This window comes from Asparagus officinalis, chromosome 2 (genome assembly GCF_001876935.1).
Source record: "Asparagus officinalis chromosome 2, Aspof.V1, whole genome shotgun sequence".
Lineage (NCBI taxonomy): Eukaryota > Viridiplantae > Streptophyta > Magnoliopsida > Asparagales > Asparagaceae > Asparagus > Asparagus officinalis.
Genome location: NC_033795.1, coordinates 74,593,340 through 74,615,728, shown reverse-complemented (window position 1 = coordinate 74,615,728; position 22,389 = coordinate 74,593,340). Strand labels below are relative to the sequence as shown.

General features: G+C 42.6%; 1 protein-coding gene across 3 annotated transcripts in view; it reads left to right on the top strand.

The window, feature by feature from the left end:
• Positions 1-19,377, top strand: part of LOC109831621 (protein STRICTOSIDINE SYNTHASE-LIKE 10-like) — a 79,118-nt gene extending 59,741 nt beyond the window's left edge. Inside the window, exons 2-4 of one of the 3 annotated variants that reach the window (XM_020398977.1) lie at positions 16,103-16,202; positions 17,851-18,117; positions 18,613-19,377. In XM_020398977.1, coding sequence (XP_020254566.1) covers positions 16,103-16,202; positions 17,851-18,117; positions 18,613-19,186 — 941 coding nt within the window. In that variant the 3' untranslated portion in view covers positions 19,187-19,377. The remainder of the gene's footprint in view (positions 1-16,102; positions 16,203-17,850; positions 18,118-18,612) is intronic. The other 2 variants (XM_020398976.1, XM_020398975.1) reach the window with 2 other exon arrangements.

Below are 22,389 nucleotides of genomic sequence, written 5' to 3'. Positions count from 1 at the left end.
TGCGTTTTGAAACAGACCCATGAGGGTCGTTCTTTGTTTGAACGCACTCTTGTGATGTGCGTTTGGTTGTTGAAACAGACCCCTGAGGGTCGTTCTTTGCTGGAACGCACACTTGTGATGTGCGTTTGGTTGATAACCCAGACCCCTGAGAGTCGGGTTTTGATTGAACGCACACTTGTGGCGTGCGTTTGTTTGATGACCCAGACCCCTGAGGGTCGGGTTTTGATTGAACGCACACTTGTGGTGTGCGTTTAGTTATTTGAACAGACCCTTGAGGGTCTTGTTTTGACTGAACGCACGGTTGTGGCGTGCGTTTGAATGATTGAACGTGCCTTTGGAGGTCACGTTTTGGGACGCACTTTTGAGGTGTGCGTCTATGTTGAACAACGCGCCACTGAGGGTCGCGTTTGAGTTGAATAACCCGAGGCTCATAGTCGGGTTCATTGCCACGAAGTGTGCGTTCTGGAGCAGAAACGCACAGTTCGGGCACAGGCTCAGAAACGCAGTCTTTGCGTTGGGCAGTAGCTTGGCTGTTCCGCAAGTATGCTCGCCGTAAGGATCTTCTCCTTCGTCGAGCAGCATTTTTCTTAGCCTGTTTCAAGGCCTTGGCCGCGGCATCGTCGGCGTTGGTTGGGCTTTCCTCCGACATAGGTCTTTTTTGACCTATTATTTGCCGTAGTGATACGGGGGAGGAATCTTCAACTCGCAGAGCGAGTTTAAGGTCTTGGCCAAAGGAGAGGGCTTTCTTTGGCATCTCAGCAGTAGTGTTGACCTCCGTAGAGGTCCTGTGGGTATCACGCCTAGCTTTTGGGCTAAGGGACCCAGAGGAGAGGACCTCCTCATACTTGGCTTGGTCGAACTCTACGACGAGAGTTTCGACGGTGGTTCCTGTGAGGTGAACGTCGGATTGCGCCACCACTTCCTCGTCAGAGAAGCTAGTCCCCAGCAGAGTCGCCATCTTTTGTTGGTAGGAAATTTGATGTAAAAAGACAAAGAAAGAAAATTTGACTTGTATTCTCTCAAAATCGATTACAATTTGGATTCCGATTACAAAAGAGAAGAGAATGGATTTGATTCTCTCCTTTGTTTAAGACTGGGTTCTTCTTGGTAGCGATGGAGTGCTTCCTTCGATTGATCGCGTCGAACTTGCTCTCCGTTGACGATCCGACCGTCCTTCTTCACTGGAATAACTGAAGTGTTTGATGACTTCGGTTTAGAACTCTTGACGAGTGTTGAAGAACTCTGAACGAGTTAAGAACTCTGATAAGAGTTGTTGAAAACCGAATGTCTGGTTTGATGTGATTAACTTGCGTTACAAGCTAATTAAAAACTCTTAACGAGTTTAAGAACTCAGAATGAGTTAAAACTCTAAAACAGAGTTGTTGGAACCGAAAATTCGGTTAATTGCCAAGTGGATGATACCTTTGATGAAAGGATCCTTCGGGATTTGATTAACTGATCGTTGATCAGTTCCTTGATCCCCCGAAGATCTCTTCCTTCCGATTACTCAACTGCCGAGATTTGTTGACCTTGGGTGGTTTTGATACCAGCTCCCCTCAACTCTTTGCGGTTTTGATCTCAGAAAACCGATTGATCAACCTATCAACCCGCCAACCCCTTACTCAGTTGAGTAAGTTGGTTATTTATAGGGTGATGTGGAGTGCAACCAACCCCTATTTCCGCTCCTTTGTGGGCGAGAATCCCTCAGAACGTGGGATAACGGTTTTGAGGCCGTTCGACTTGCGTTTGAACAAGTCAAAACGCCTCAGTTGGCGTTATGGGCTTTAACTCTGCGTCTAAGGCTTGAGATGCAGAGTTAAATCTCTGTTAGAGATTTGAGACACACAGGCCGTGTGCGTTGAAGCTCAACTCTGCGTCCAGAGTTTGGGACACGTAGTTGAACCTATTGAAGAACGCACGTTATGTGTGCGTTTGGTGCTTGAACTCTGCGTTGCAGAGTTAGACATTCGCTGGAGAACGCACAAGTTGTGTGCGTTTCGAATTTGAGAAACGCAGAATTAAACTTCTACGTTTGATAGAGGTTGTTGACTTGTAACATCGTCTGCCATGACATTGCAAAGGCCATTGTTTATTGGTCTTTGCCTGTTATAAGATATGAGAGTCGTCAGATTGTAACTCTCACCAACGATCGTGAAGGCCACTGAATAGGGTTTTCATCAGCTGTCGGAAGCGTCGTCAAATTGTAACTCTTCTCGATCTGTGTGAAAAGTCTCCTATTTGCCCTTTCCGACTGTCGACCCGAAAGCTATTTGATTGTAGCTTTCGTTGTGAGAGCTTGACGGGAATCAACATCCATAGTGTTTTGAAGATGGATATTTGCCCACAGCTCTCTACCAAGCGACTCACCAACTAAGTCCAACCTTTTATTTCTGAAATCATTACACTGCTCATCAGCATCTCTAATAGTTGCTAATATAATATTAGTCATGCTGTTGTCGCAGCCATCAAGATCAATCATCTCAGAGATGAGGCCTTGTTTATAGCGGTTGCAGAGTTGCGGATGCAGTGATTAGAAAGTCGTCTGATTGTAACTTCCATTATCAGGGCTTGATAGGGATTAGCTATCCATTGTGATTTTTAGACAGCCTACAGAACCCCCTCCAAAGTTTTCGAAAGTTCGCGGTTGACTGGGACGAATTTTCGGAATACTTTGGATCTCAAAATTTAGAAGACGTTGTCAGACTTAGTTGATTGGAATCTAATTGTACTCATCCAATGGACTCTTTTGTGGGGTCACTTATTTCTTCTTGGCTTTTAGTCGCTTTGATAGCTGACATTAGCCTCCCTCTATTTATTTGGAACCATGTCTTGGCTATAAACATAGAGGAAGTCGTGTGGTTGAGTCAGAACGCACAGATAGATTTCTTGCGTTATTGAACTGAAACGCAGGGTTAAATTCTGCGTTTAGGGATTCCATCAATGTAGATGCACGGCGGATTATAACGCAGGGGTGAATTCTGCGTTCAGAAGCTCAAGCGTCACAGGCGCACAGGCCACGTTTGGCGGGATTTTGGGCCTAGAACCCCGACCCGATTTGACAGCTCATAGCTGTCTATAAATAGACCGCTAAGGGTCAAATCAAAAGTCACCCGACTTTTTGCCTCCTCTCTTTCGGAAGATTTTTAACGAAGCCTCTTCGTTTTCGACGTCGGTGATCCTGTTCATCATCTCCAACCCTCTTCCATGGGTTCCAAGAAGAAAGCTGCTCCACGCCCAAGATCCCCTGCTGCAGCGGTGCCGCCGTTTCAGGTTCCGCCCGTCGGTGGTAAGCGTCGCCCTTCGTGGCCGTCAAACTCGCTTCGGCGAGTTCTTTAAAACCCTAGATGTATCGCCATCAAACTTGCTTCGGCGAGTTCTCTGAAAAACCCTAGATGGGTTCTTGCAAACGAGGGAGATGACTCGTTTTGTTATTGTAACGCAGAGTTAAGACTCTGCGTTTTGAATTCGAAACGTCAAGGGCTTGACCTTTGCGTTTATGAAATTTTTTAACGCCAGGCTTGAACTGTGCGTTCGAAAACTTAACGCAGAGTTTAACCTCTGCGTTGATGAAAATTAACGCCAGGCTTTAACTGTGCGTTCGAAGACTTAACGCAGAGTTTAGCCTTTGCGTTGATGAAAATCAACGTTAGGTCTGAACTGTGCGTTCGAAAATTTAACGTAGAGTTCGACCTTTGTGTTAATGAGCTTTAAACGCCAGATCTGAACTGTGCGTTCGAAACTTTAACGCAGAGTTCGACCTTTGCGTTGATGAACTTTAAACGCCAGATCTGGACTGTGCGTTCGAAACTTTAACGCAGAGTTCGACCTTTGCGTTGATGAACTTTAAACGCCAGATCTGAACTGTGCGTTCGAAACTTTAACGCAGAGTTCGACCTTTGCGTTGATGAACTTTAAACGCCAGATCTGAACTGTGCGTTCGAAACTTTAACGCAGAGTTCGACCTTTGCGTTGATGAACTTTAAACGCCAGATCTGAACTGTGCGTTCGAAACTTTAACGCAGAGTTCGACCTTTGCGTTGATGAACTTTAAACGCCAGATCTGAACTGTGCGTTCGAAACTTTAACGCAGAGTTCGACCTTTGCGTTGATGAACTTTAAACGCCAGATCTGAACTGTGCGTTCGAAACTTTAACGCAGAGTTCGACCTTTGCGTTGATGAACTTTAAACGCCAGATCTGAACTGTGCGTTCGAAACTTTAACGCAGAGTTCGACCTTTGCGTTGATGAACTTTAAACGCCAGATCTGAACTGTGCGTTCGAAACTTTAACGCAGAGTTCGACCTTTGCGTTGATGAACTTTAAACGCCAGATCTGAACTGTGCGTTCGAAACTTTAACGCAGAGTTCGACCTTTGCGTTGATGAACTTTAAACGCCAGATCTGAACTGTGCGTTCGAAACTTTAACGCAGAGTTCGACCTTTGCGTTGATGAACTTTAAACGCCAGATCTGAACTGTGCGTTCGAAACTTTAACGCAGAGTTCGACCTTTGCGTTGATGAACTTTAAACGCCAGATCTGAACTGTGCGTTCGAAACTTTAACGCAGAGTTCGACCTTTGCGTTGATGAACTTTAAACGCCAGATCTGAACTGTGCGTTCGAAACTTTAACGCAGAGTTCGACCTTTGCGTTGATGAACTTTAAACGCCAGATCTGAACTGTGCGTTCGAAACTTTAACGCAGAGTTCGACCTTTGCGTTGATGAACTTTAAACGCCAGATCTGAACTGTGCGTTCGAAACTTTAACGCAGAGTTCGACCTTTGCGTTGATGAACTTTAAACGCCAGATCTGAACTGTGCGTTCGAAACTTTAACGCAGAGTTCGACCTTTGCGTTGATGAACTTTAAACGCCAGATCTGAACTGTGCGTTCGAAACTTTAACGCAGAGTTCGACCTTTGCGTTGATGAACTTTAAACGCCAGATCTGAACTGTGCGTTCGAAACTTTAACGCAGAGTTCGACCTTTGCGTTGATGAACTTTAAACGCCAGATCTGAACTGTGCGTTCGAAACTTTAACGCAGAGTTCGACCTTTGCGTTGATGAACTTTAAACGCCAGATCTGAACTGTGCGTTCGAAACTTTAACGCAGAGTTCGACCTTTGCGTTGATGAACTTTAAACGCCAGATCTGAACTGTGCGTTCGAAACTTTAACGCAGAGTTCGACCTTTGCGTTGATGAACTTTAAACGCCAGATCTGAACTGTGCGTTCGAAACTTTAACGCAGAGTTCGACCTTTGCGTTGATGAACTTTAAACGCCAGATCTGAACTGTGCGTTCGAAACTTTAACGCAGAGTTCGACCTTTGCGTTGATGAACTTTAAACGCCAGATCTGAACTGTGCGTTCGAAACTTTAACGCAGAGTTCGACCTTTGCGTTGATGAACTTTAAACGCCAGATCTGAACTGTGCGTTCGAAACTTTAACGCAGAGTTCGACCTTTGCGTTGATGAACTTTAAACGCCAGATCTGAACTGTGCGTTCGAAACTTTAACGCAGAGTTCGACCTTTGCGTTGATGAACTTTAAACGCCAGATCTGAACTGTGCGTTCGAAACTTTAACGCAGAGTTCGACCTTTGCGTTGATGAACTTTAAACGCCAGATCTGAACTGTGCGTTCGAAACTTTAACGCAGAGTTCGACCTTTGCGTTGATGAACTTTAAACGCCAGATCTGAACTGTGCGTTCGAAACTTTAACGCAGAGTTCGACCTTTGCGTTGATGAACTTTAAACGCCAGATCTGAACTGTGCGTTCGAAACTTTAACGCAGAGTTCGACCTTTGCGTTGATGAACTTTAAACGCCAGATCTGAACTGTGCGTTCGAAACTTTAACGCAGAGTTCGACCTTTGCGTTGATGAACTTTAAACGCCAGATCTGAACTGTGCGTTCGAAACTTTAACGCAGAGTTCGACCTTTGCGTTGATGAACTTTAAACGCCAGATCTGAACTGTGCGTTCGAAACTTTAACGCAGAGTTCGACCTTTGCGTTGATGAACTTTAAACGCCAGATCTGAACTGTGCGTTCGAAACTTTAACGCAGAGTTCGACCTTTGCGTTGATGAACTTTAAACGCCAGATCTGAACTGTGCGTTCGAAACTTTAACGCAGAGTTCGACCTTTGCGTTGATGAACTTTAAACGCCAGATCTGAACTGTGCGTTCGAAACTTTAACGCAGAGTTCGACCTTTGCGTTGATGAACTTTAAACGCCAGATCTGAACTGTGCGTTCGAAACTTTAACGCAGAGTTCGACCTTTGCGTTGATGAACTTTAAACGCCAGATCTGAACTGTGCGTTCGAAACTTTAACGCAGAGTTCGACCTTTGCGTTGATGAACTTTAAACGCCAGATCTGAACTGTGCGTTCGAAACTTTAACGCAGAGTTCGACCTTTGCGTTGATGAACTTTAAACGCCAGATCTGAACTGTGCGTTCGAAACTTTAACGCAGAGTTCGACCTTTGCGTTGATGAACTTTAAACGCCAGATCTGAACTGTGCGTTCGAAACTTTAACGCAGAGTTCGACCTTTGCGTTGATGAACTTTAAACGCCAGATCTGAACTGTGCGTTCGAAACTTTAACGCAGAGTTCGACCTTTGCGTTGATGAACTTTAAACGCCAGATCTGAACTGTGCGTTCGAAACTTTAACGCAGAGTTCGACCTTTGCGTTGATGAACTTTAAACGCCAGATCTGAACTGTGCGTTCGAAACTTTAACGCAGAGTTCGACCTTTGCGTTGATGAACTTTAAACGCCAGATCTGAACTGTGCGTTCGAAACTTTAACGCAGAGTTCGACCTTTGCGTTGATGAACTTTAAACGCCAGATCTGAACTGTGCGTTCGAAACTTTAACGCAGAGTTCGACCTTTGCGTTGATGAACTTTAAACGCCAGATCTGAACTGTGCGTTCGAAACTTTAACGCAGAGTTCGACCTTTGCGTTGATGAACTTTAAACGCCAGATCTGAACTGTGCGTTCGAAACTTTAACGCAGAGTTCGACCTTTGCGTTGATGAACTTTAAACGCCAGATCTGAACTGTGCGTTCGAAACTTTAACGCAGAGTTCGACCTTTGCGTTGATGAACTTTAAACGCCAGATCTGAACTGTGCGTTCGAAACTTTAACGCAGAGTTCGACCTTTGCGTTGATGAACTTTAAACGCCAGATCTGAACTGTGCGTTCGAAACTTTAACGCAGAGTTCGACCTTTGCGTTGATGAACTTTAAACGCCAGATCTGAACTGTGCGTTCGAAACTTTAACGCAGAGTTCGACCTTTGCGTTGATGAACTTTAAACGCCAGATCTGAACTGTGCGTTCGAAACTTTAACGCAGAGTTCGACCTTTGCGTTGATGAACTTTAAACGCCAGATCTGAACTGTGCGTTCGAAACTTTAACGCAGAGTTCGACCTTTGCGTTGATGAACTTTAAACGCCAGATCTGAACTGTGCGTTCGAAACTTTAACGCAGAGTTCGACCTTTGCGTTGATGAACTTTAAACGCCAGATCTGAACTGTGCGTTCGAAACTTTAACGCAGAGTTCGACCTTTGCGTTGATGAACTTTAAACGCCAGATCTGAACTGTGCGTTCGAAACTTTAACGCAGAGTTCGACCTTTGCGTTGATGAACTTTAAACGCCAGATCTGAACTGTGCGTTCGAAACTTTAACGCAGAGTTCGACCTTTGCGTTGATGAACTTTAAACGCCAGATCTGAACTGTGCGTTCGAAACTTTAACGCAGAGTTCGACCTTTGCGTTGATGAACTTTAAACGCCAGATCTGAACTGTGCGTTCGAAACTTTAACGCAGAGTTCGACCTTTGCGTTGATGAACTTTAAACGCCAGATCTGAACTGTGCGTTCGAAACTTTAACGCAGAGTTCGACCTTTGCGTTGATGAACTTTAAACGCCAGATCTGAACTGTGCGTTCGAAACTTTAACGCAGAGTTCGACCTTTGCGTTGATGAACTTTAAACGCCAGATCTGAACTGTGCGTTCGAAACTTTAACGCAGAGTTCGACCTTTGCGTTGATGAACTTTAAACGCCAGATCTGAACTGTGCGTTCGAAACTTTAACGCAGAGTTCGACCTTTGCGTTGATGAACTTTAAACGCCAGATCTGAACTGTGCGTTCGAAACTTTAACGCAGAGTTCGACCTTTGCGTTGATGAACTTTAAACGCCAGATCTGAACTGTGCGTTCGAAACTTTAACGCAGAGTTCGACCTTTGCGTTGATGAACTTTAAACGCCAGATCTGAACTGTGCGTTCGAAACTTTAACGCAGAGTTCGACCTTTGCGTTGATGAACTTTAAACGCCAGATCTGAACTGTGCGTTCGAAACTTTAACGCAGAGTTCGACCTTTGCGTTGATGAACTTTAAACGCCAGATCTGAACTGTGCGTTCGAAACTTTAACGCAGAGTTCGACCTTTGCGTTGATGAACTTTAAACGCCAGATCTGAACTGTGCGTTCGAAACTTTAACGCAGAGTTCGACCTTTGCGTTGATGAACTTTAAACGCCAGATCTGAACTGTGCGTTCGAAACTTTAACGCAGAGTTCGACCTTTGCGTTGATGAACTTTAAACGCCAGATCTGAACTGTGCGTTCGAAACTTTAACGCAGAGTTCGACCTTTGCGTTGATGAACTTTAAACGCCAGATCTGAACTGTGCGTTCGAAACTTTAACGCAGAGTTCGACCTTTGCGTTGATGAACTTTAAACGCCAGATCTGAACTGTGCGTTCGAAACTTTAACGCAGAGTTCGACCTTTGCGTTGATGAACTTTAAACGCCAGATCTGAACTGTGCGTTCGAAACTTTAACGCAGAGTTCGACCTTTGCGTTGATGAACTTTAAACGCCAGATCTGAACTGTGCGTTCGAAACTTTAACGCAGAGTTCGACCTTTGCGTTGATGAACTTTAAACGCCAGATCTGAACTGTGCGTTCGAAACTTTAACGCAGAGTTCGACCTTTGCGTTGATGAACTTTAAACGCCAGATCTGAACTGTGCGTTCGAAACTTTAACGCAGAGTTCGACCTTTGCGTTGATGAACTTTAAACGCCAGATCTGAACTGTGCGTTCGAAACTTTAACGCAGAGTTCGACCTTTGCGTTGATGAACTTTAAACGCCAGATCTGAACTGTGCGTTCGAAACTTTAACGCAGAGTTCGACCTTTGCGTTGATGAACTTTAAACGCCAGATCTGAACTGTGCGTTCGAAACTTTAACGCAGAGTTCGACCTTTGCGTTGATGAACTTTAAACGCCAGATCTGAACTGTGCGTTCGAAACTTTAACGCAGAGTTCGACCTTTGCGTTGATGAACTTTAAACGCCAGATCTGAACTGTGCGTTCGAAACTTTAACGCAGAGTTCGACCTTTGCGTTGATGAACTTTAAACGCCAGATCTGAACTGTGCGTTCGAAACTTTAACGCAGAGTTCGACCTTTGCGTTGATGAACTTTAAACGCCAGATCTGAACTGTGCGTTCGAAACTTTAACGCAGAGTTCGACCTTTGCGTTGATGAACTTTAAACGCCAGATCTGAACTGTGCGTTCGAAACTTTAACGCAGAGTTCGACCTTTGCGTTGATGAACTTTAAACGCCAGATCTGAACTGTGCGTTCGAAACTTTAACGCAGAGTTCGACCTTTGCGTTGATGAACTTTAAACGCCAGATCTGAACTGTGCGTTCGAAACTTTAACGCAGAGTTCGACCTTTGCGTTGATGAACTTTAAACGCCAGATCTGAACTGTGCGTTCGAAACTTTAACGCAGAGTTCGACCTTTGCGTTGATGAACTTTAAACGCCAGATCTGAACTGTGCGTTCGAAACTTTAACGCAGAGTTCGACCTTTGCGTTGATGAACTTTAAACGCCAGATCTGAACTGTGCGTTCGAAACTTTAACGCAGAGTTCGACCTTTGCGTTGATGATGTCGTGTTGGTGTTTGACCTGCATGTCTTCTTGAGTAAATGATATGCAGGGTAAACTTCTCGATGCTTGCAGACATTGTCGACAAGTTTGATCTTCAGAAGCTTCGGGAATTGGAGTGACTTGGGTGATGAAGCTTTCCGTATTCTTCAATGCCTCAATGAGAGCTTCCTTGGTGGTTTTGGACAACCTCAGGAGCTCGTATAGAGTAATCCTGGCCGGTATGTTGGCCAGTTGCGCCATGACATTGAATTGGAATGGATTGCTCGACTCCCCGTGTTCCTGGTGGAGATTCCTGTTGAACCGGAGTTCTTTTTGTTTCCCCTTATCAGCTGGCTTTTTGGGGACAGAACCCCCAGCGTCTTGGGGTTGTTCTTCGGCTTCTTGAGTATTCTGGTTGTAGTCCTTCAAGTAAGCCTTTCCTGACCGGGTGCCAGGGTTGTCTCCTGGGTATGCAGCCAGGGCAATCCTCTCTTCCTCTGAATCTGTGAGGGTCTTGAGGTGATCATCATTCTCAGTGATGGAGGGGCTAATCGTGTTGGAAGACTTAGCCTTGCCTCCTTTCTTCTTGGATGAGGTATTCGTCCACTGTTGGTCTCCCACTAGATCGGGATGAACCCACATGATCTCTCCTTTTGGAGTGGTGAGGGGGATCAACCCTTTATCTTTCTGACTGTGCAAGTCAGTGTTCTTCAGACGCATTTCTCCCTTGTGGATGGGGACAACGCCATCTGCGGTCGTCACCGGAGGGAAATCACCAAATTGGACTGCTATCATGTTGGTAGAAACAGTCTTTTGCTCAGGTTTCAGGGTAAGCACTTTGGCGTCCACTAAATTCTGAAGGATGTCTTTAAAGATGTAACACCTTCTGGTAGGATGCCCTAGGAACCTGTGATAGCGGCAGTAATTAGGGTCATCTACCTTTCCTGCCTCCTCTGGCTTCCTAATTTCGGGAAGCTGTAACTTGTTGTTCTTCCGCCGTAGCTGGAACAAGGCAGTAGCTGGAACAAAGTGTCCACATGCTCCTCCTTGAAGGAATACTGTTTGGGCACTTTTTGCTTATTGGGTGCTTTGCCCTGCTTCGTGGGAGGTGGTACTTGAGAGTAGTCGGCTGCTAGGGTCTCTTTTCCCTTAGTCCGCTGAGCGTTATTCTGGTTGCGTTGCTGTTGCTGTTGCTGTTGCGGCTTGGGCTGTGCAGCTTCCTCAGCTTTCACCCGAGCTACAATCTCTTCAGCTTGTTCTCCTTGCGACACCAATTGTCTCCAGGAACGACACTCCGCTACCCCCATCTGGGCGAGGAGCTGAGTCTGCAAGTTGTGCCTGCAAGTTTCAAACAGGGTTGACTGAGTCATACCTGAGGGGCATCGCAATGCCATGCTGCGGAATCTCTCCACGTAGGCCTTGATGGATTCTCCCTTCCTCTGCTTGGTGGCGAGAAGAGTTGGGACAGAAACTTCCGTATCATCCTCAAAGAACCTAGCCAAGAAAAGCCTTTCCAAATCTACCCATTTCTGAATAGATCCAGCAGGCAGTTTCATAAACCATTCAAAGGCTACTCCTTTAAGAGTGCCTATGAACAAGCGTGTCAAGATGGCATCGTTCACCACAACATCTCCCGTTTGAGATTTGAAGTAGTAGATGTGCTGATTTGGCGATCCTGTGCCATCGAACGGTTGCAAGGTAGGAGCTTTGAACTTCGGTGGGTATGGAGCTATATCCCACTCAGCAGGATAAGGCCTCACCACTCCTTCTTCACGGAGCTCACTTCTGTTGGCGATTGCATTGAGGCGAGCTTCAAGTTCATCCATTTTAGTGGACTGAGGGTGCAGTTCTTTTTCCACCTCTTTCTCACCTTCAGAAGAGGATCCCAGGTTGTGAGTCTCACGATCCGAATGCTCGGTCACTTTCTGTTTTCCTTTGGAGGTTGTCCTCCGGGAAGATTTAGGTTTGTGGCCTTTTTCAGCAATAAGTTGGATCATCATATCCTTTAATTGGAGAAGTGTCTCCTGCTGCGCCTGGAGTATGACGTGATGTTCGTCCACTCTTTTGGCTATGTCCTCGGGATTTCCCGCCATATAAGCAGATACCTCTTGTGGTCCGACCGAGCTCGAAGATTGGGATTCGGCTATTGCCGAATGTTCCTCACTTGTGGTAATCCCTTTGGCTAACTTTTGATAGTTAACCGGGCGAATAGCTCCTGTCCGAGTCCGGGTATGCTGATATACTCCTTCGAACTGGTCACAAATTTCCCTAACAATGACTTGTTTGTGACTCATCAGAATCAGGATGTGAGGATTTGCCTCTGCCGACCATGTTGATGGTGACCTCAGGATATTCGATTTCAGAGGTCTTCTTTTTGTGGCGACACTGTCGTTTAGCAGGTCTAGCGACATTCGTCAATCTGTTGAACCTGAGAAAGATCTCGTGAAGGTGGAGATGGAACCCCCTGCCCTTGGATGGGTTGAACATGAATCTCAAATCCATGTTGTCCCTTTTGAACCTGACGGACCGTGTCATGCTCTTGATAAGAAACACGAGAGTCGCGTTTAGGTTTATAAACACGAGGCTGAGGCCTGTGTTTGATTGATGGACTAGATCCTTGTGGATCTTGTCCTGATTGAACGCACACTTGTGGTGTGCGTTTTGATGTTGAAACAGACCCCTGAGGGTCGTTCTTTGTTTGAACGCACACTTGTGGTGTGCGTTTAGATGAAGAAACAGATCCCTGAGGGTCGTTCTTTGCTGGAACGCACACTTGTGATGTGCGTTTGGTTGATAACCCAGACCCCTGAGAGTCGGGTTTTGATTGAACGCACACTTGTGGCGTGCGTTTGTTTGATGACCCAGACCCCTGAGGGTCGGGTTTTGATTGAACGCACACTTGTGGCGTGCGTTTGTTTGATGACCCAGACCCCTGAGGGTCGGGTTTTGATTGAACGCACACTTGTGGCGTGCGTTTGTTTGATGACCCAGACCCCTGAGGGTCGGGTTTTGATTGAACGCACACTTGTGGCGTGCGTTTGTTTGATGACCCAGACCCCTGAGGGTCGGGTTTTGATTGAACGCACACTTGTGGCGTGCGTTTGTTTGATGACCCAGACCCCTGAGGGTCGGGTTTTGATTGAACGCACACTTGTGGTGTGCGTTTGGTTGTTTGAACAGACCCTTGAGGGTCTTGTTTTGACTGAACGCACGGTTGTGGCGTGCGTTTGAATGATTGAACGTGCCTTTGGAGGTCACGTTTTGGGACGCACTTTTGAGGTGTGCGTCTATGTTGAACAACGCGCCACTGAGGGTCGCGTTTGAGTTGAATAACCCGAGGCTCATAGTCGGGTTCATTGCCACGAAGTGTGCGTTCTGGAGCAGAAACGCACAGTTCGGGCACAAGCTCAGAAACGCAGTCTTTGCGTTGTGCAGTAGCTTGGCTGTTCCGCAAGTATGCTCGCCGTAAGGATCTTCTCCTTCGTCGAGCAGCATTTTTCTTAGCCTGTTTCAAGGCCTTGGCCGCGGCATCGTCGGCGTTGGTTGGGCTTTCCTCCGACATAGGTCTTTTTTGACCTATTATTTGCCGTAGTGATACGGGGGAGGAATCTTCAACTCGCAGAGCGAGTTTAAGGTCTTGGCCAAAGGAGAGGGCTTTCTTTGGCATCTCAGCAGTAGTGTTGACCTCCGTAGAGGTCCTGTGGGTATCACGCCTAGCTTTTGGGCTAAGGGACCCAGAGGAGAGGACCTCCTCATACTTGGCTTGGTCGAACTCTACGACGAGAGTTTCGACGGTGGTTCCTGTAAGGTGAACGTCGGATTGCGCCACCACTTCCTCGTCAGAGAAGCTAGTCCCCAGCGGAGTCGCCATCTTTTGTTTGTTGGAAATTTGATGTAAAAAGACAAAGAAAGAAAATTTGACTTGTATTCTCTCAAAATCGATTACAATTTGGATTCCGATTACAAAAGAGAGGAGAATGAATTTGATTCTCCCCTTTGTTTAAAACTGGGTTCTTCTTGGTAGCGGTGGAGTGCCTCCTTCGATTGATCGCGTCGAACTTGCTCTCCGTTGACGATCCGACCGTCCTTCTTTACTGGAACAATTGAAGTGCTTGATGACTTCGGTTTAGAACTCTTAACGAGTGTAAAGAACTCTGAACGAGTTAAGAACTCTGATAAGAGTTGTTGAAAACCGAATGTCTGGTTTGATGTGATTAACTTGCGTTGCAAGCTAATTAAGAACTCTTAACGAGTTTAAGAACTCAGAATGAGTTAAAACTCTGTAACAGAGTTGTTGGAACCGAAAATTCGGTTAATTGCCAAGTGGATGATACCTTTGATGAAAGGATCCTTCGGGATTTGATTAACTGATCGTTGATCAGTTCCTTGATCTCCCGAAGATCTCTTCCTTCCGATTACTCAACTGCCGAGATTTGTTGACCTTGGGTGGTTTTGATACCAGCTCCCCTCAACTCTTTGCGGTTTTGATCTCAGAAACCGATTGATCAACCTATCAACCCGCCAACCCCTTACTCAGTTGAGTAAGTTGGTTATTTATAGGGTGATGTGGAGTGTAACCAACCCCTATTTCCGCTCCTTTGTGGGCGAGAATCCCTCAGAACGTGGGATAACGGTTTTGAGGCCGTTCGACTTGCGTTTGAACAAGTCAAAACGCCTCAGTTGGCGTTATGGGCTTTAACTCTGCGTCCAAGGCTTGAGACGCAGAGTTAAATCTCTGTTAGAGATTTGAGACGCACAGGCCGTGTGCGTTGAAGCTCAACTCTGCGTCCAGAGTTTGGGGCACATAATTGAGTCTATTGAAGAACGCACGTTATGTGTGCGTCTTGTACTTTAACTCTGCGTTACAGAGTTCGATGTCTGCTGAGGAACACACAAGTGTGCGTTTTGAACTTAGGAAACGCAGGAATGACTTTCTGCGTTTGAGAGAGGTTGTTGACTTGTAACCTCATCCATTATAACATTGCAAAGGCTATTGTTTATTGATCCTTGCCTGTTATAGGATATGAGAGTCGTCAGATTGTAACTCTCACTGTTGGTTGCGAAGGATGCAGAATAGAGTTTTCATCAGTTGTCGGAAGCGTCGTCGAATTGTAACTCTTCTCGATCTACGTGAAAGGTCCTCTATTTACCGCTTTCGATTGTCGACCCGAAAGCTATTTGATTGTACCTTTCGTTGTTGGAGTTAGACGGGAATCAACATCCATAGTGTTTTGAAGATGAATATTTGCCCATAGCTCTCTACCAAGCAACTCACCAACTAAGTCCAACCTTTTATTTCTAAAATCATTACACTGCTCATCAGCATCTCTAATAGTTGCTAATATTGTATTAGTCATGTTGTTGTCGCAGCCATCAAGATCAGTCCTCTCAGAGATGAGGCCGTGTTTATAGCGGTTGCAGAATTGCGGATGCAAAGATCAGAAAGTCGTCTGATTGTAACCTTCATTATCAGGGCTTGATAGGGATCGACTGTCTATTGTGATTTTTAGACAGCCTACAGATGGCGGTTTGGTCTCCAAATGAGAGATTACTGGTTTCGAGAGTGTAGACCCAAACCTGGATCAAAATCAACAATTCTGGAAAACTCAGCATTGATTGACCAACACACATGGATTGGTCGACTGAATCGAGTGCAGGAAACTGAACAAAAAACCCCCACTCTGGTCGGTCGACCGTAGCAATGGCCTCGGTCGATCGAAAACGTGCACAAGATACCCTGTAGAAAACAGAGTTCTAGACGGTCGACCGATGAGATAATATCGGTCAACCGACGGTGATCAACCAGTCAACCGATGAGATGATATCGGTCGACCGAAGTCGGGTTAGGCGTTTTCCTGGTTCGGGTTGGAATCTGTTTTTGGGCTGTGTATATATATGTTTCCTAAAATATTTTTAAGGTTATGTGAAGACGTTTTTGAGAGGGTTTGATGGCACTTTGAGGTCAGAGATCTTAGAGAGAGAGTGGCCTATTGTGAGCATTATAATCTTCTTCAATTAATCAAAGAATTTCTGGTGTGGCTCCTGAGGATGTAGGCACATTCCCAACCTCGTTAAATCTGGTGTTTTCTTCTTTTGCTTGTTCTTTCCTGCAAGTTTTCTTTCATTTGATGTGATTTATTGCTTACCTACTTTCGACACAAGATTTGGAAGGGCATGGGTTATCGTGTGTTCAACCCCAACATTCAAGTCCAATGAAGACCGATGTTTCTTTAAAGCCGCGAGAAGTAATTCAGCTTATTTGGTATGGCTTTTTTTTCTATTCCTTCTTAGATAATTTGTATTTGATTCACTCAACAACAGTTCCTTCATAGAATTTGTATTTGATTCACTCAACCACAGCATCAAGCATTGAGAAAGCTATGCAGGCTGAAGCAATGGATTTAAGAGATTCCTGAATTGGCTCTCTATATTGTTAGCTCTACAAGTGTTAGAGATTATTTAGATAGATTTTTGGGGTGTTGATTTTGAACTAGTAATTGAGAGATTTTAGTATTGTATTCCTCATAATTTGATAGTAAAGATAGTCTCCTCGTTCACCAATGGACATAGACTAAACATTAAACCACATTTAATTGTGTGTTATGTTCTTGATATTTTCTATGCTTTCACGTAATTGATATTTTTTTATCCTAGAGGTTTGTCATAATAAATTGGTATAATAGTCTCAGCTATCAATCAACTACCATGTGCTAAGATGACTTGAATGAATTAGAAATTTATGGTTCAACTCTTCTACAGGAACAGAAGGAGTAGGAAAACACTATTGCTAGAGTTGATGTTTGAGTTTATTGGATTAGGAAGCGATGGATTAGACTTCATATGAGTAATTTTAGATTGGCTATATGAATTCTATTGATAGTAGAGATAAAGACAAAATCTTGTTGATTAATTGAGAACCAAACAAGAATATGGTTCCTTATACTATTCTAAGACTATTACGCTGTATAAATAAATCAACTAGGGAGAACTTTAGTGACTTCAAGTATTGAGAAAGCCTATGGGGGCATAAGCAAAGCAATGGATTCAAGATGTTTTTGAATTGTCAACAATGAGAAGTAATTCAACCTATTTGATATGACTCTCTTTCTATTCTCTGTTTTGAGAAAAATTGTATTTGATCGATCCACCCAACGACAGCATCAGGCATTGAGAAGGCTATGTGGGCCGAAGCAAAGCAATGGATTCAGGATGTTTTTGAATTGACTCTCTATTTGGTTGGTTCTACTACTGTTAGAGATTATTCCGAGAGATTTTTGGGACGTTGATTTGGGATTAGTGATTGAGAGATTTAACCATATATTCTTCACAATTTGATGGTAAACCTATTCTCCTCCTTTAGCCGTGGACGTAGGCTAAAAGTCGAACCACATATTTTCGTGTGTTATTATCATTCTCGATATTTTTCTATGCTTTCGTGTGATAGATATTTGTTTATCTTGGAGATTTTTCCTTACATAATTATATCCTACATTGTTGACAAGTAGATCTATTATAAATATTACAGGACCAATCCAGGTTATTTGATGATCCAAGCCAAATAATCAGTTTCATCTTTGATTTTCAAATTATTAAAATTCAATATTTATTCCTAGCAATGATATTACCTCTTAAGAATAAAAATGTACGAGCTTGACTATTCTCTCTTACTTTTTTAGCCTTTGGATCTCTATATTAATACTTTGAGATTAGTACTAATAAATGGAAGATAATTTGTAGGCTATACAAAATCCTTAAATATGTCACATACATGTCAACTTACGTTAACGTCTCTCTATTTTGCTGTAAAATTTTTTGTTTGTAAAACTCTTAATTATGCATGACAGTTTTTTGTGAAATACATGCTTTAAAAAGTTGCCCATAACCTATATTGTCTAAACTTATATATGTAGGTTAAATGAGTGCAGAGGATCACAAGAGGTGAAGAAAGAGCATATTTGTGGTCGACCACTAGGATTACAGTTCAACAAGATGACCAGAGATCTTTACATTGCCGATGCATATTTTGGGCTAATGATAGTTAGTGAAGGTGACAAATTTGCTAAGCAAATTGTTACACAAGCACAAAATACTCCTCTTAAATTTACCAACGGTTTGGATATAGACCAAGACACTGGAATTGTCTATTTTACTGATAGCAGCGCTCGCTTCCAAAGGAGGTAAATTAAATACTTGTCTTCCTCTTTCTTTCATGAATTTTCATGCTCTGATCTAACATCTTAAACTGTTAAAGGTTTTTATTTGTTTATTTATTTTTTACGAGATGGGCAACTCCCCCCTTCAAAGGATTGCTGAATTCATCACCTATCATCCCATTCATATTTCATGTATGAGTTGAATATTGTTGTTATGTTGTTAGTTAAAAGTCAAATATTTAAGAAACTGACAACGTGACTATGTTTTCTGCATTAATTTCTTATTTTATTTTTTTCTTTTTCTTTTTTGTTTATAAATTGTATTTCTTGTATTTGCTGCAATTTTAGAGATAAATTTTCAACTCCAGAAAAAGTAGATGTATAAAAAAGTTTCGGGATATCGATTTTTTTTGGTTTGGAACGAATTAATGGAGACAATCAGTTGCTTGAGGCCCATACACATAGTCTAGCTATAAGTGTTAGTTTCTAAAATTGTTGACTAATTCAAGAAATTGACAGAGAAAACATATTGATAGAGATATCGGGGGACAAAACCGGAAGAGTTCTAAGCTACAACCCACAAAACAAAGCGGTCCGAGTCCTACTCAACGGCTTATCCTATCCCAACGGCGTAGCATTAAGCAAAGATGGCTCCTTTCTCCTCATTGCAGAAACATCAACTTGCAGGATCTTAAGATACCGGCTTCAACCAAACAAAGACAAAAGAGCCCAGGTTCTTACTCAGCTCCCAGGGTATCCTGATAACGTAAAGCCCAGCCCGAGAGGAGGGTTTTGGGTTGCACACTACGAAAGGAAATCAAAATTCATGGAGTGGGTTATGTCTTTGCCCACTTGGGTAAGAGAATACATCATTCTGTTGCCCTTGGATGTAATTACTAAGATTTTCTACAAGTTTAGCGAGTGGCATGGAGAACCTTTGGCTATGAGGGTAAGCGGAGAGGGTGAGGTTTTAGAGCTCCTGGAGGATTTTGGTGGGGAGATAGTGAAGTACATAAGTGAGGTAGAAGAGCATAATGCAACTTTGTGGATTGGTTCTGTCGTAATGCCTCATGTTGGTATTTATAAGCTTTAGAGTGTATATATATATGCATGTATAATAAATGTCGTTGAGGTATTATATATCAAGAAGTCAGCTACTTATGGGTTCAGATTTTCTAAATCCTTGGTTATAGAGATATTCTACTGTCGGTTATGTGGATCAATGGTAGTGTCTTATGTGGTGGGTCTCACCATTTCAAGACTTTTCTATATATATAATCTATGTAAGGAATATCATTCATGAGGCTTAATTAGTGAGAAGACGTGATTGCTAAATTTTAGAAGTTCTCTACAACCAAGAATGTAGAGGATCATACCATGTGATCGTCAATTAATTAATCAACTTGATTCACTCTTTTGTCAATCGTGAGATATCTTCGATATCTCTACCTATATATGTGCGCTTTCTTTAAGTTTCTACGTTTATACTATTGCGCTAAAGGCCCTTCTTAAATGAAAATGTATACTCCTTGTTAAAGATTGTCGATCATGTAGGTAGCATTTAGTATTATTGGCTTCCTATTTGACAAGCGTACTATGTAACTTAAAGAATATTATATTCTTGTTAATTATCAGTGGAATAGCATATTAATTCTCTATTTTTTTCAGAAAATAATCCTAACTCTAATTGAGTCTTGATCTAATAAAGAAAAAGAAAGAATAAAAATGAAAGCAAGTAGAATACATATATATAGCACATAAATAGTTGATTAATGCAAAGCATGATATTGCTTAAAGAATGTTTTGTTTATCAAAGTAACTTATTCCACTCGCTGGTAACCTTTTGGACTGTTGCAAGCAAGCTAATCCAGGATAAAAGGCAAAAAGAAATAATTGAATAAAACAAATTCAAAAAGGTAAGTAACAAGTGAGTGCAATTAGCAATTAAGTACCAGGATGAATGTTTGAGGTATTTAAATGGCTAAATATCAGAAAACCCCCATTAACTTTGGGCGATTATCAAATAATCCCCCAAAACTTTAAAAATATCCCCTTAAGTTTAGGGGCAGTTAGAAAACCCCCTTTAACTTTAACATTTTATCAGCAAAACCCTCCTAGCAGTGTTAACATGTAATTTTTACATTAAAGAGCAAAATTACACGGAGTACTTTTGCTGGTGAAAATTGTAGTTCTCACTTTTAGGGGGCTTTTCTAAAAAAATGTTAAAGTAGTCGAAGGGGGTTTTCTAATAACCCCTAAACTTAAAGGTGGTTTCTAATTAAAGCTATGCGGGGGTTTCTTGATGATCGCCCAAATTTAAAGGAAGTTTTCTGATATTTAGCCTATAATGATGCTAGCTAGCCAATAAATAAGTAGCTTCCTACAATACAATGGTATATCTCCAATTAAACCCTATATCAAAATAGCAAAGTTTCAAAGCCTGAAAGGCCCAAAAGAACTACAAATATACAATCAACCGTGCGCAGCTAGCAACAACTCAATTTAATTATACATTTCCGAACAATTATGACACACGCAGCATTTAGTTAAATAGTCAGCTTCATAGGATAGAGAAAGCACCTAATACAATATCCTGAGTTTCGAACATTGATAGAACTAGAAATTTACTCCCCCAAGATGAAGCACAAACTTGTATACTTTTCAATTTCCCTACCATCCTTCTGTATCATAGTCTCCATTGGCCGCTGCAAGGCCCTGAGACCGCCGATCATCCTCGATGACCATCCATCGTGGACGACAGAACTGATCCCGCTCCCCGATGGCTTAACGGGGCTGGAGAGCTTCGCATTCGGCCGGGACGGCGTGGGGCCTTACACCGGCGTTTCAGATGGCCGGATTCTCAAGTGGCATGGCTAGGCGAAGAGCTTGGATGGATGTAGCATGCTGTCGTTACTCCTCAGGATCTGCAAGTTCACTGCTTCAATATTCTGGTGTCAGTACCAAATGGGGAATGGAAGCTTCTAACTAACCTACTATCAATGAGATTTGATTAAAGCCATCATAGACTTGAGTCCAACGCTAATTTTAGTCCAAACATATGGTGCAAATAAATTTCTCACCATTCCTTTTATTAAATTTCTAAACATGATATTGTGCTCCTTTAGTTATTCCTTCTTTTTCCTTAACTTGCCCTTCATTAGTGAACTCCCGAACGCAGCGTTAAGTTTGGCTGCCTTTCCCTTCGTTAGTGAGCTCCTAATTATAAACACAGTGTAAAGTTTGGTTGCCTCCCCCCTAACTACGTACTTTAGTAGGTACAAAACCTTCTTATATTTGATTGAGAGTTCTTATACATAAGCACCTGAAATTGTTCTGTTTCTACTAATTAAACCCAGTGAAGCTGTCTACTTTAACCCCCTAAATTAATGCCATCGAATCTAATTGGTTACGACCCAAGCACAAGACGAAAACGAAAACACCGGAAATTTTAAAAAGAGCAAATGCCTGCTTTTTAGCGTTAAGAGTTTTTTTTTTTTTTCTTTTTTTCTTTTTGGTCACATGCTTGAAACGTGACACGTTAGACTTCCTGATATTAATTTGGAAATTAAAGTATAAATTTTTTTAAAGAAGTTTAGCGGAATAAAAGAAAGTGTAAGGAAGTAATATGAAAAATCTTTAAAGTTAAGGAGTGTTTATTTTTAAGGAGCAATCCTATGTGCTTAGACGGTTGTTTTTGAAATAATAAAAATGATCATTGGTTGTTTTTGAAATAATAAAAATGATCATGTATGTTTGTTATAGGGGCGGGTCAAGATTTTATCCTGTTCCATGTGCCTGTTCTCCAAATCCTCAAATTATCTACGGTGATTAGTTTGTAAGTTGAAATTATCTCCAAATCAGAAAGAGGTCCTATGTAGATTTGGAGAGCCACAACGCTGTTTGTAACTGTTATAAATTATTCATAGTTATCAATTCAACACATCATAGAATAAACAATTAAATTTTGGTTTCTACACATATGGAGCTCATACTTTAATTATGCATTAAAAACCTAAACCCTAATCAAATCTCTTTAATGGGCTCATATTGATTGATAGCACATAATACATATTTATTTAATATATTGGCCTATATATTGGATTTAAACCCAACAATCTCCCACTTGGGCCATATATGTTACTATATAGATAAGAATTATGATATAACCTTATGAGCTCATGAATTTTGCTATTAAACAAAAATGCAATCCTAACAATCTCGTCTATCACTTATACCAACATCGGATCAAAGCGATCTTCATTGTATTTGTCACAACTAGACCCAACAATGGTCACA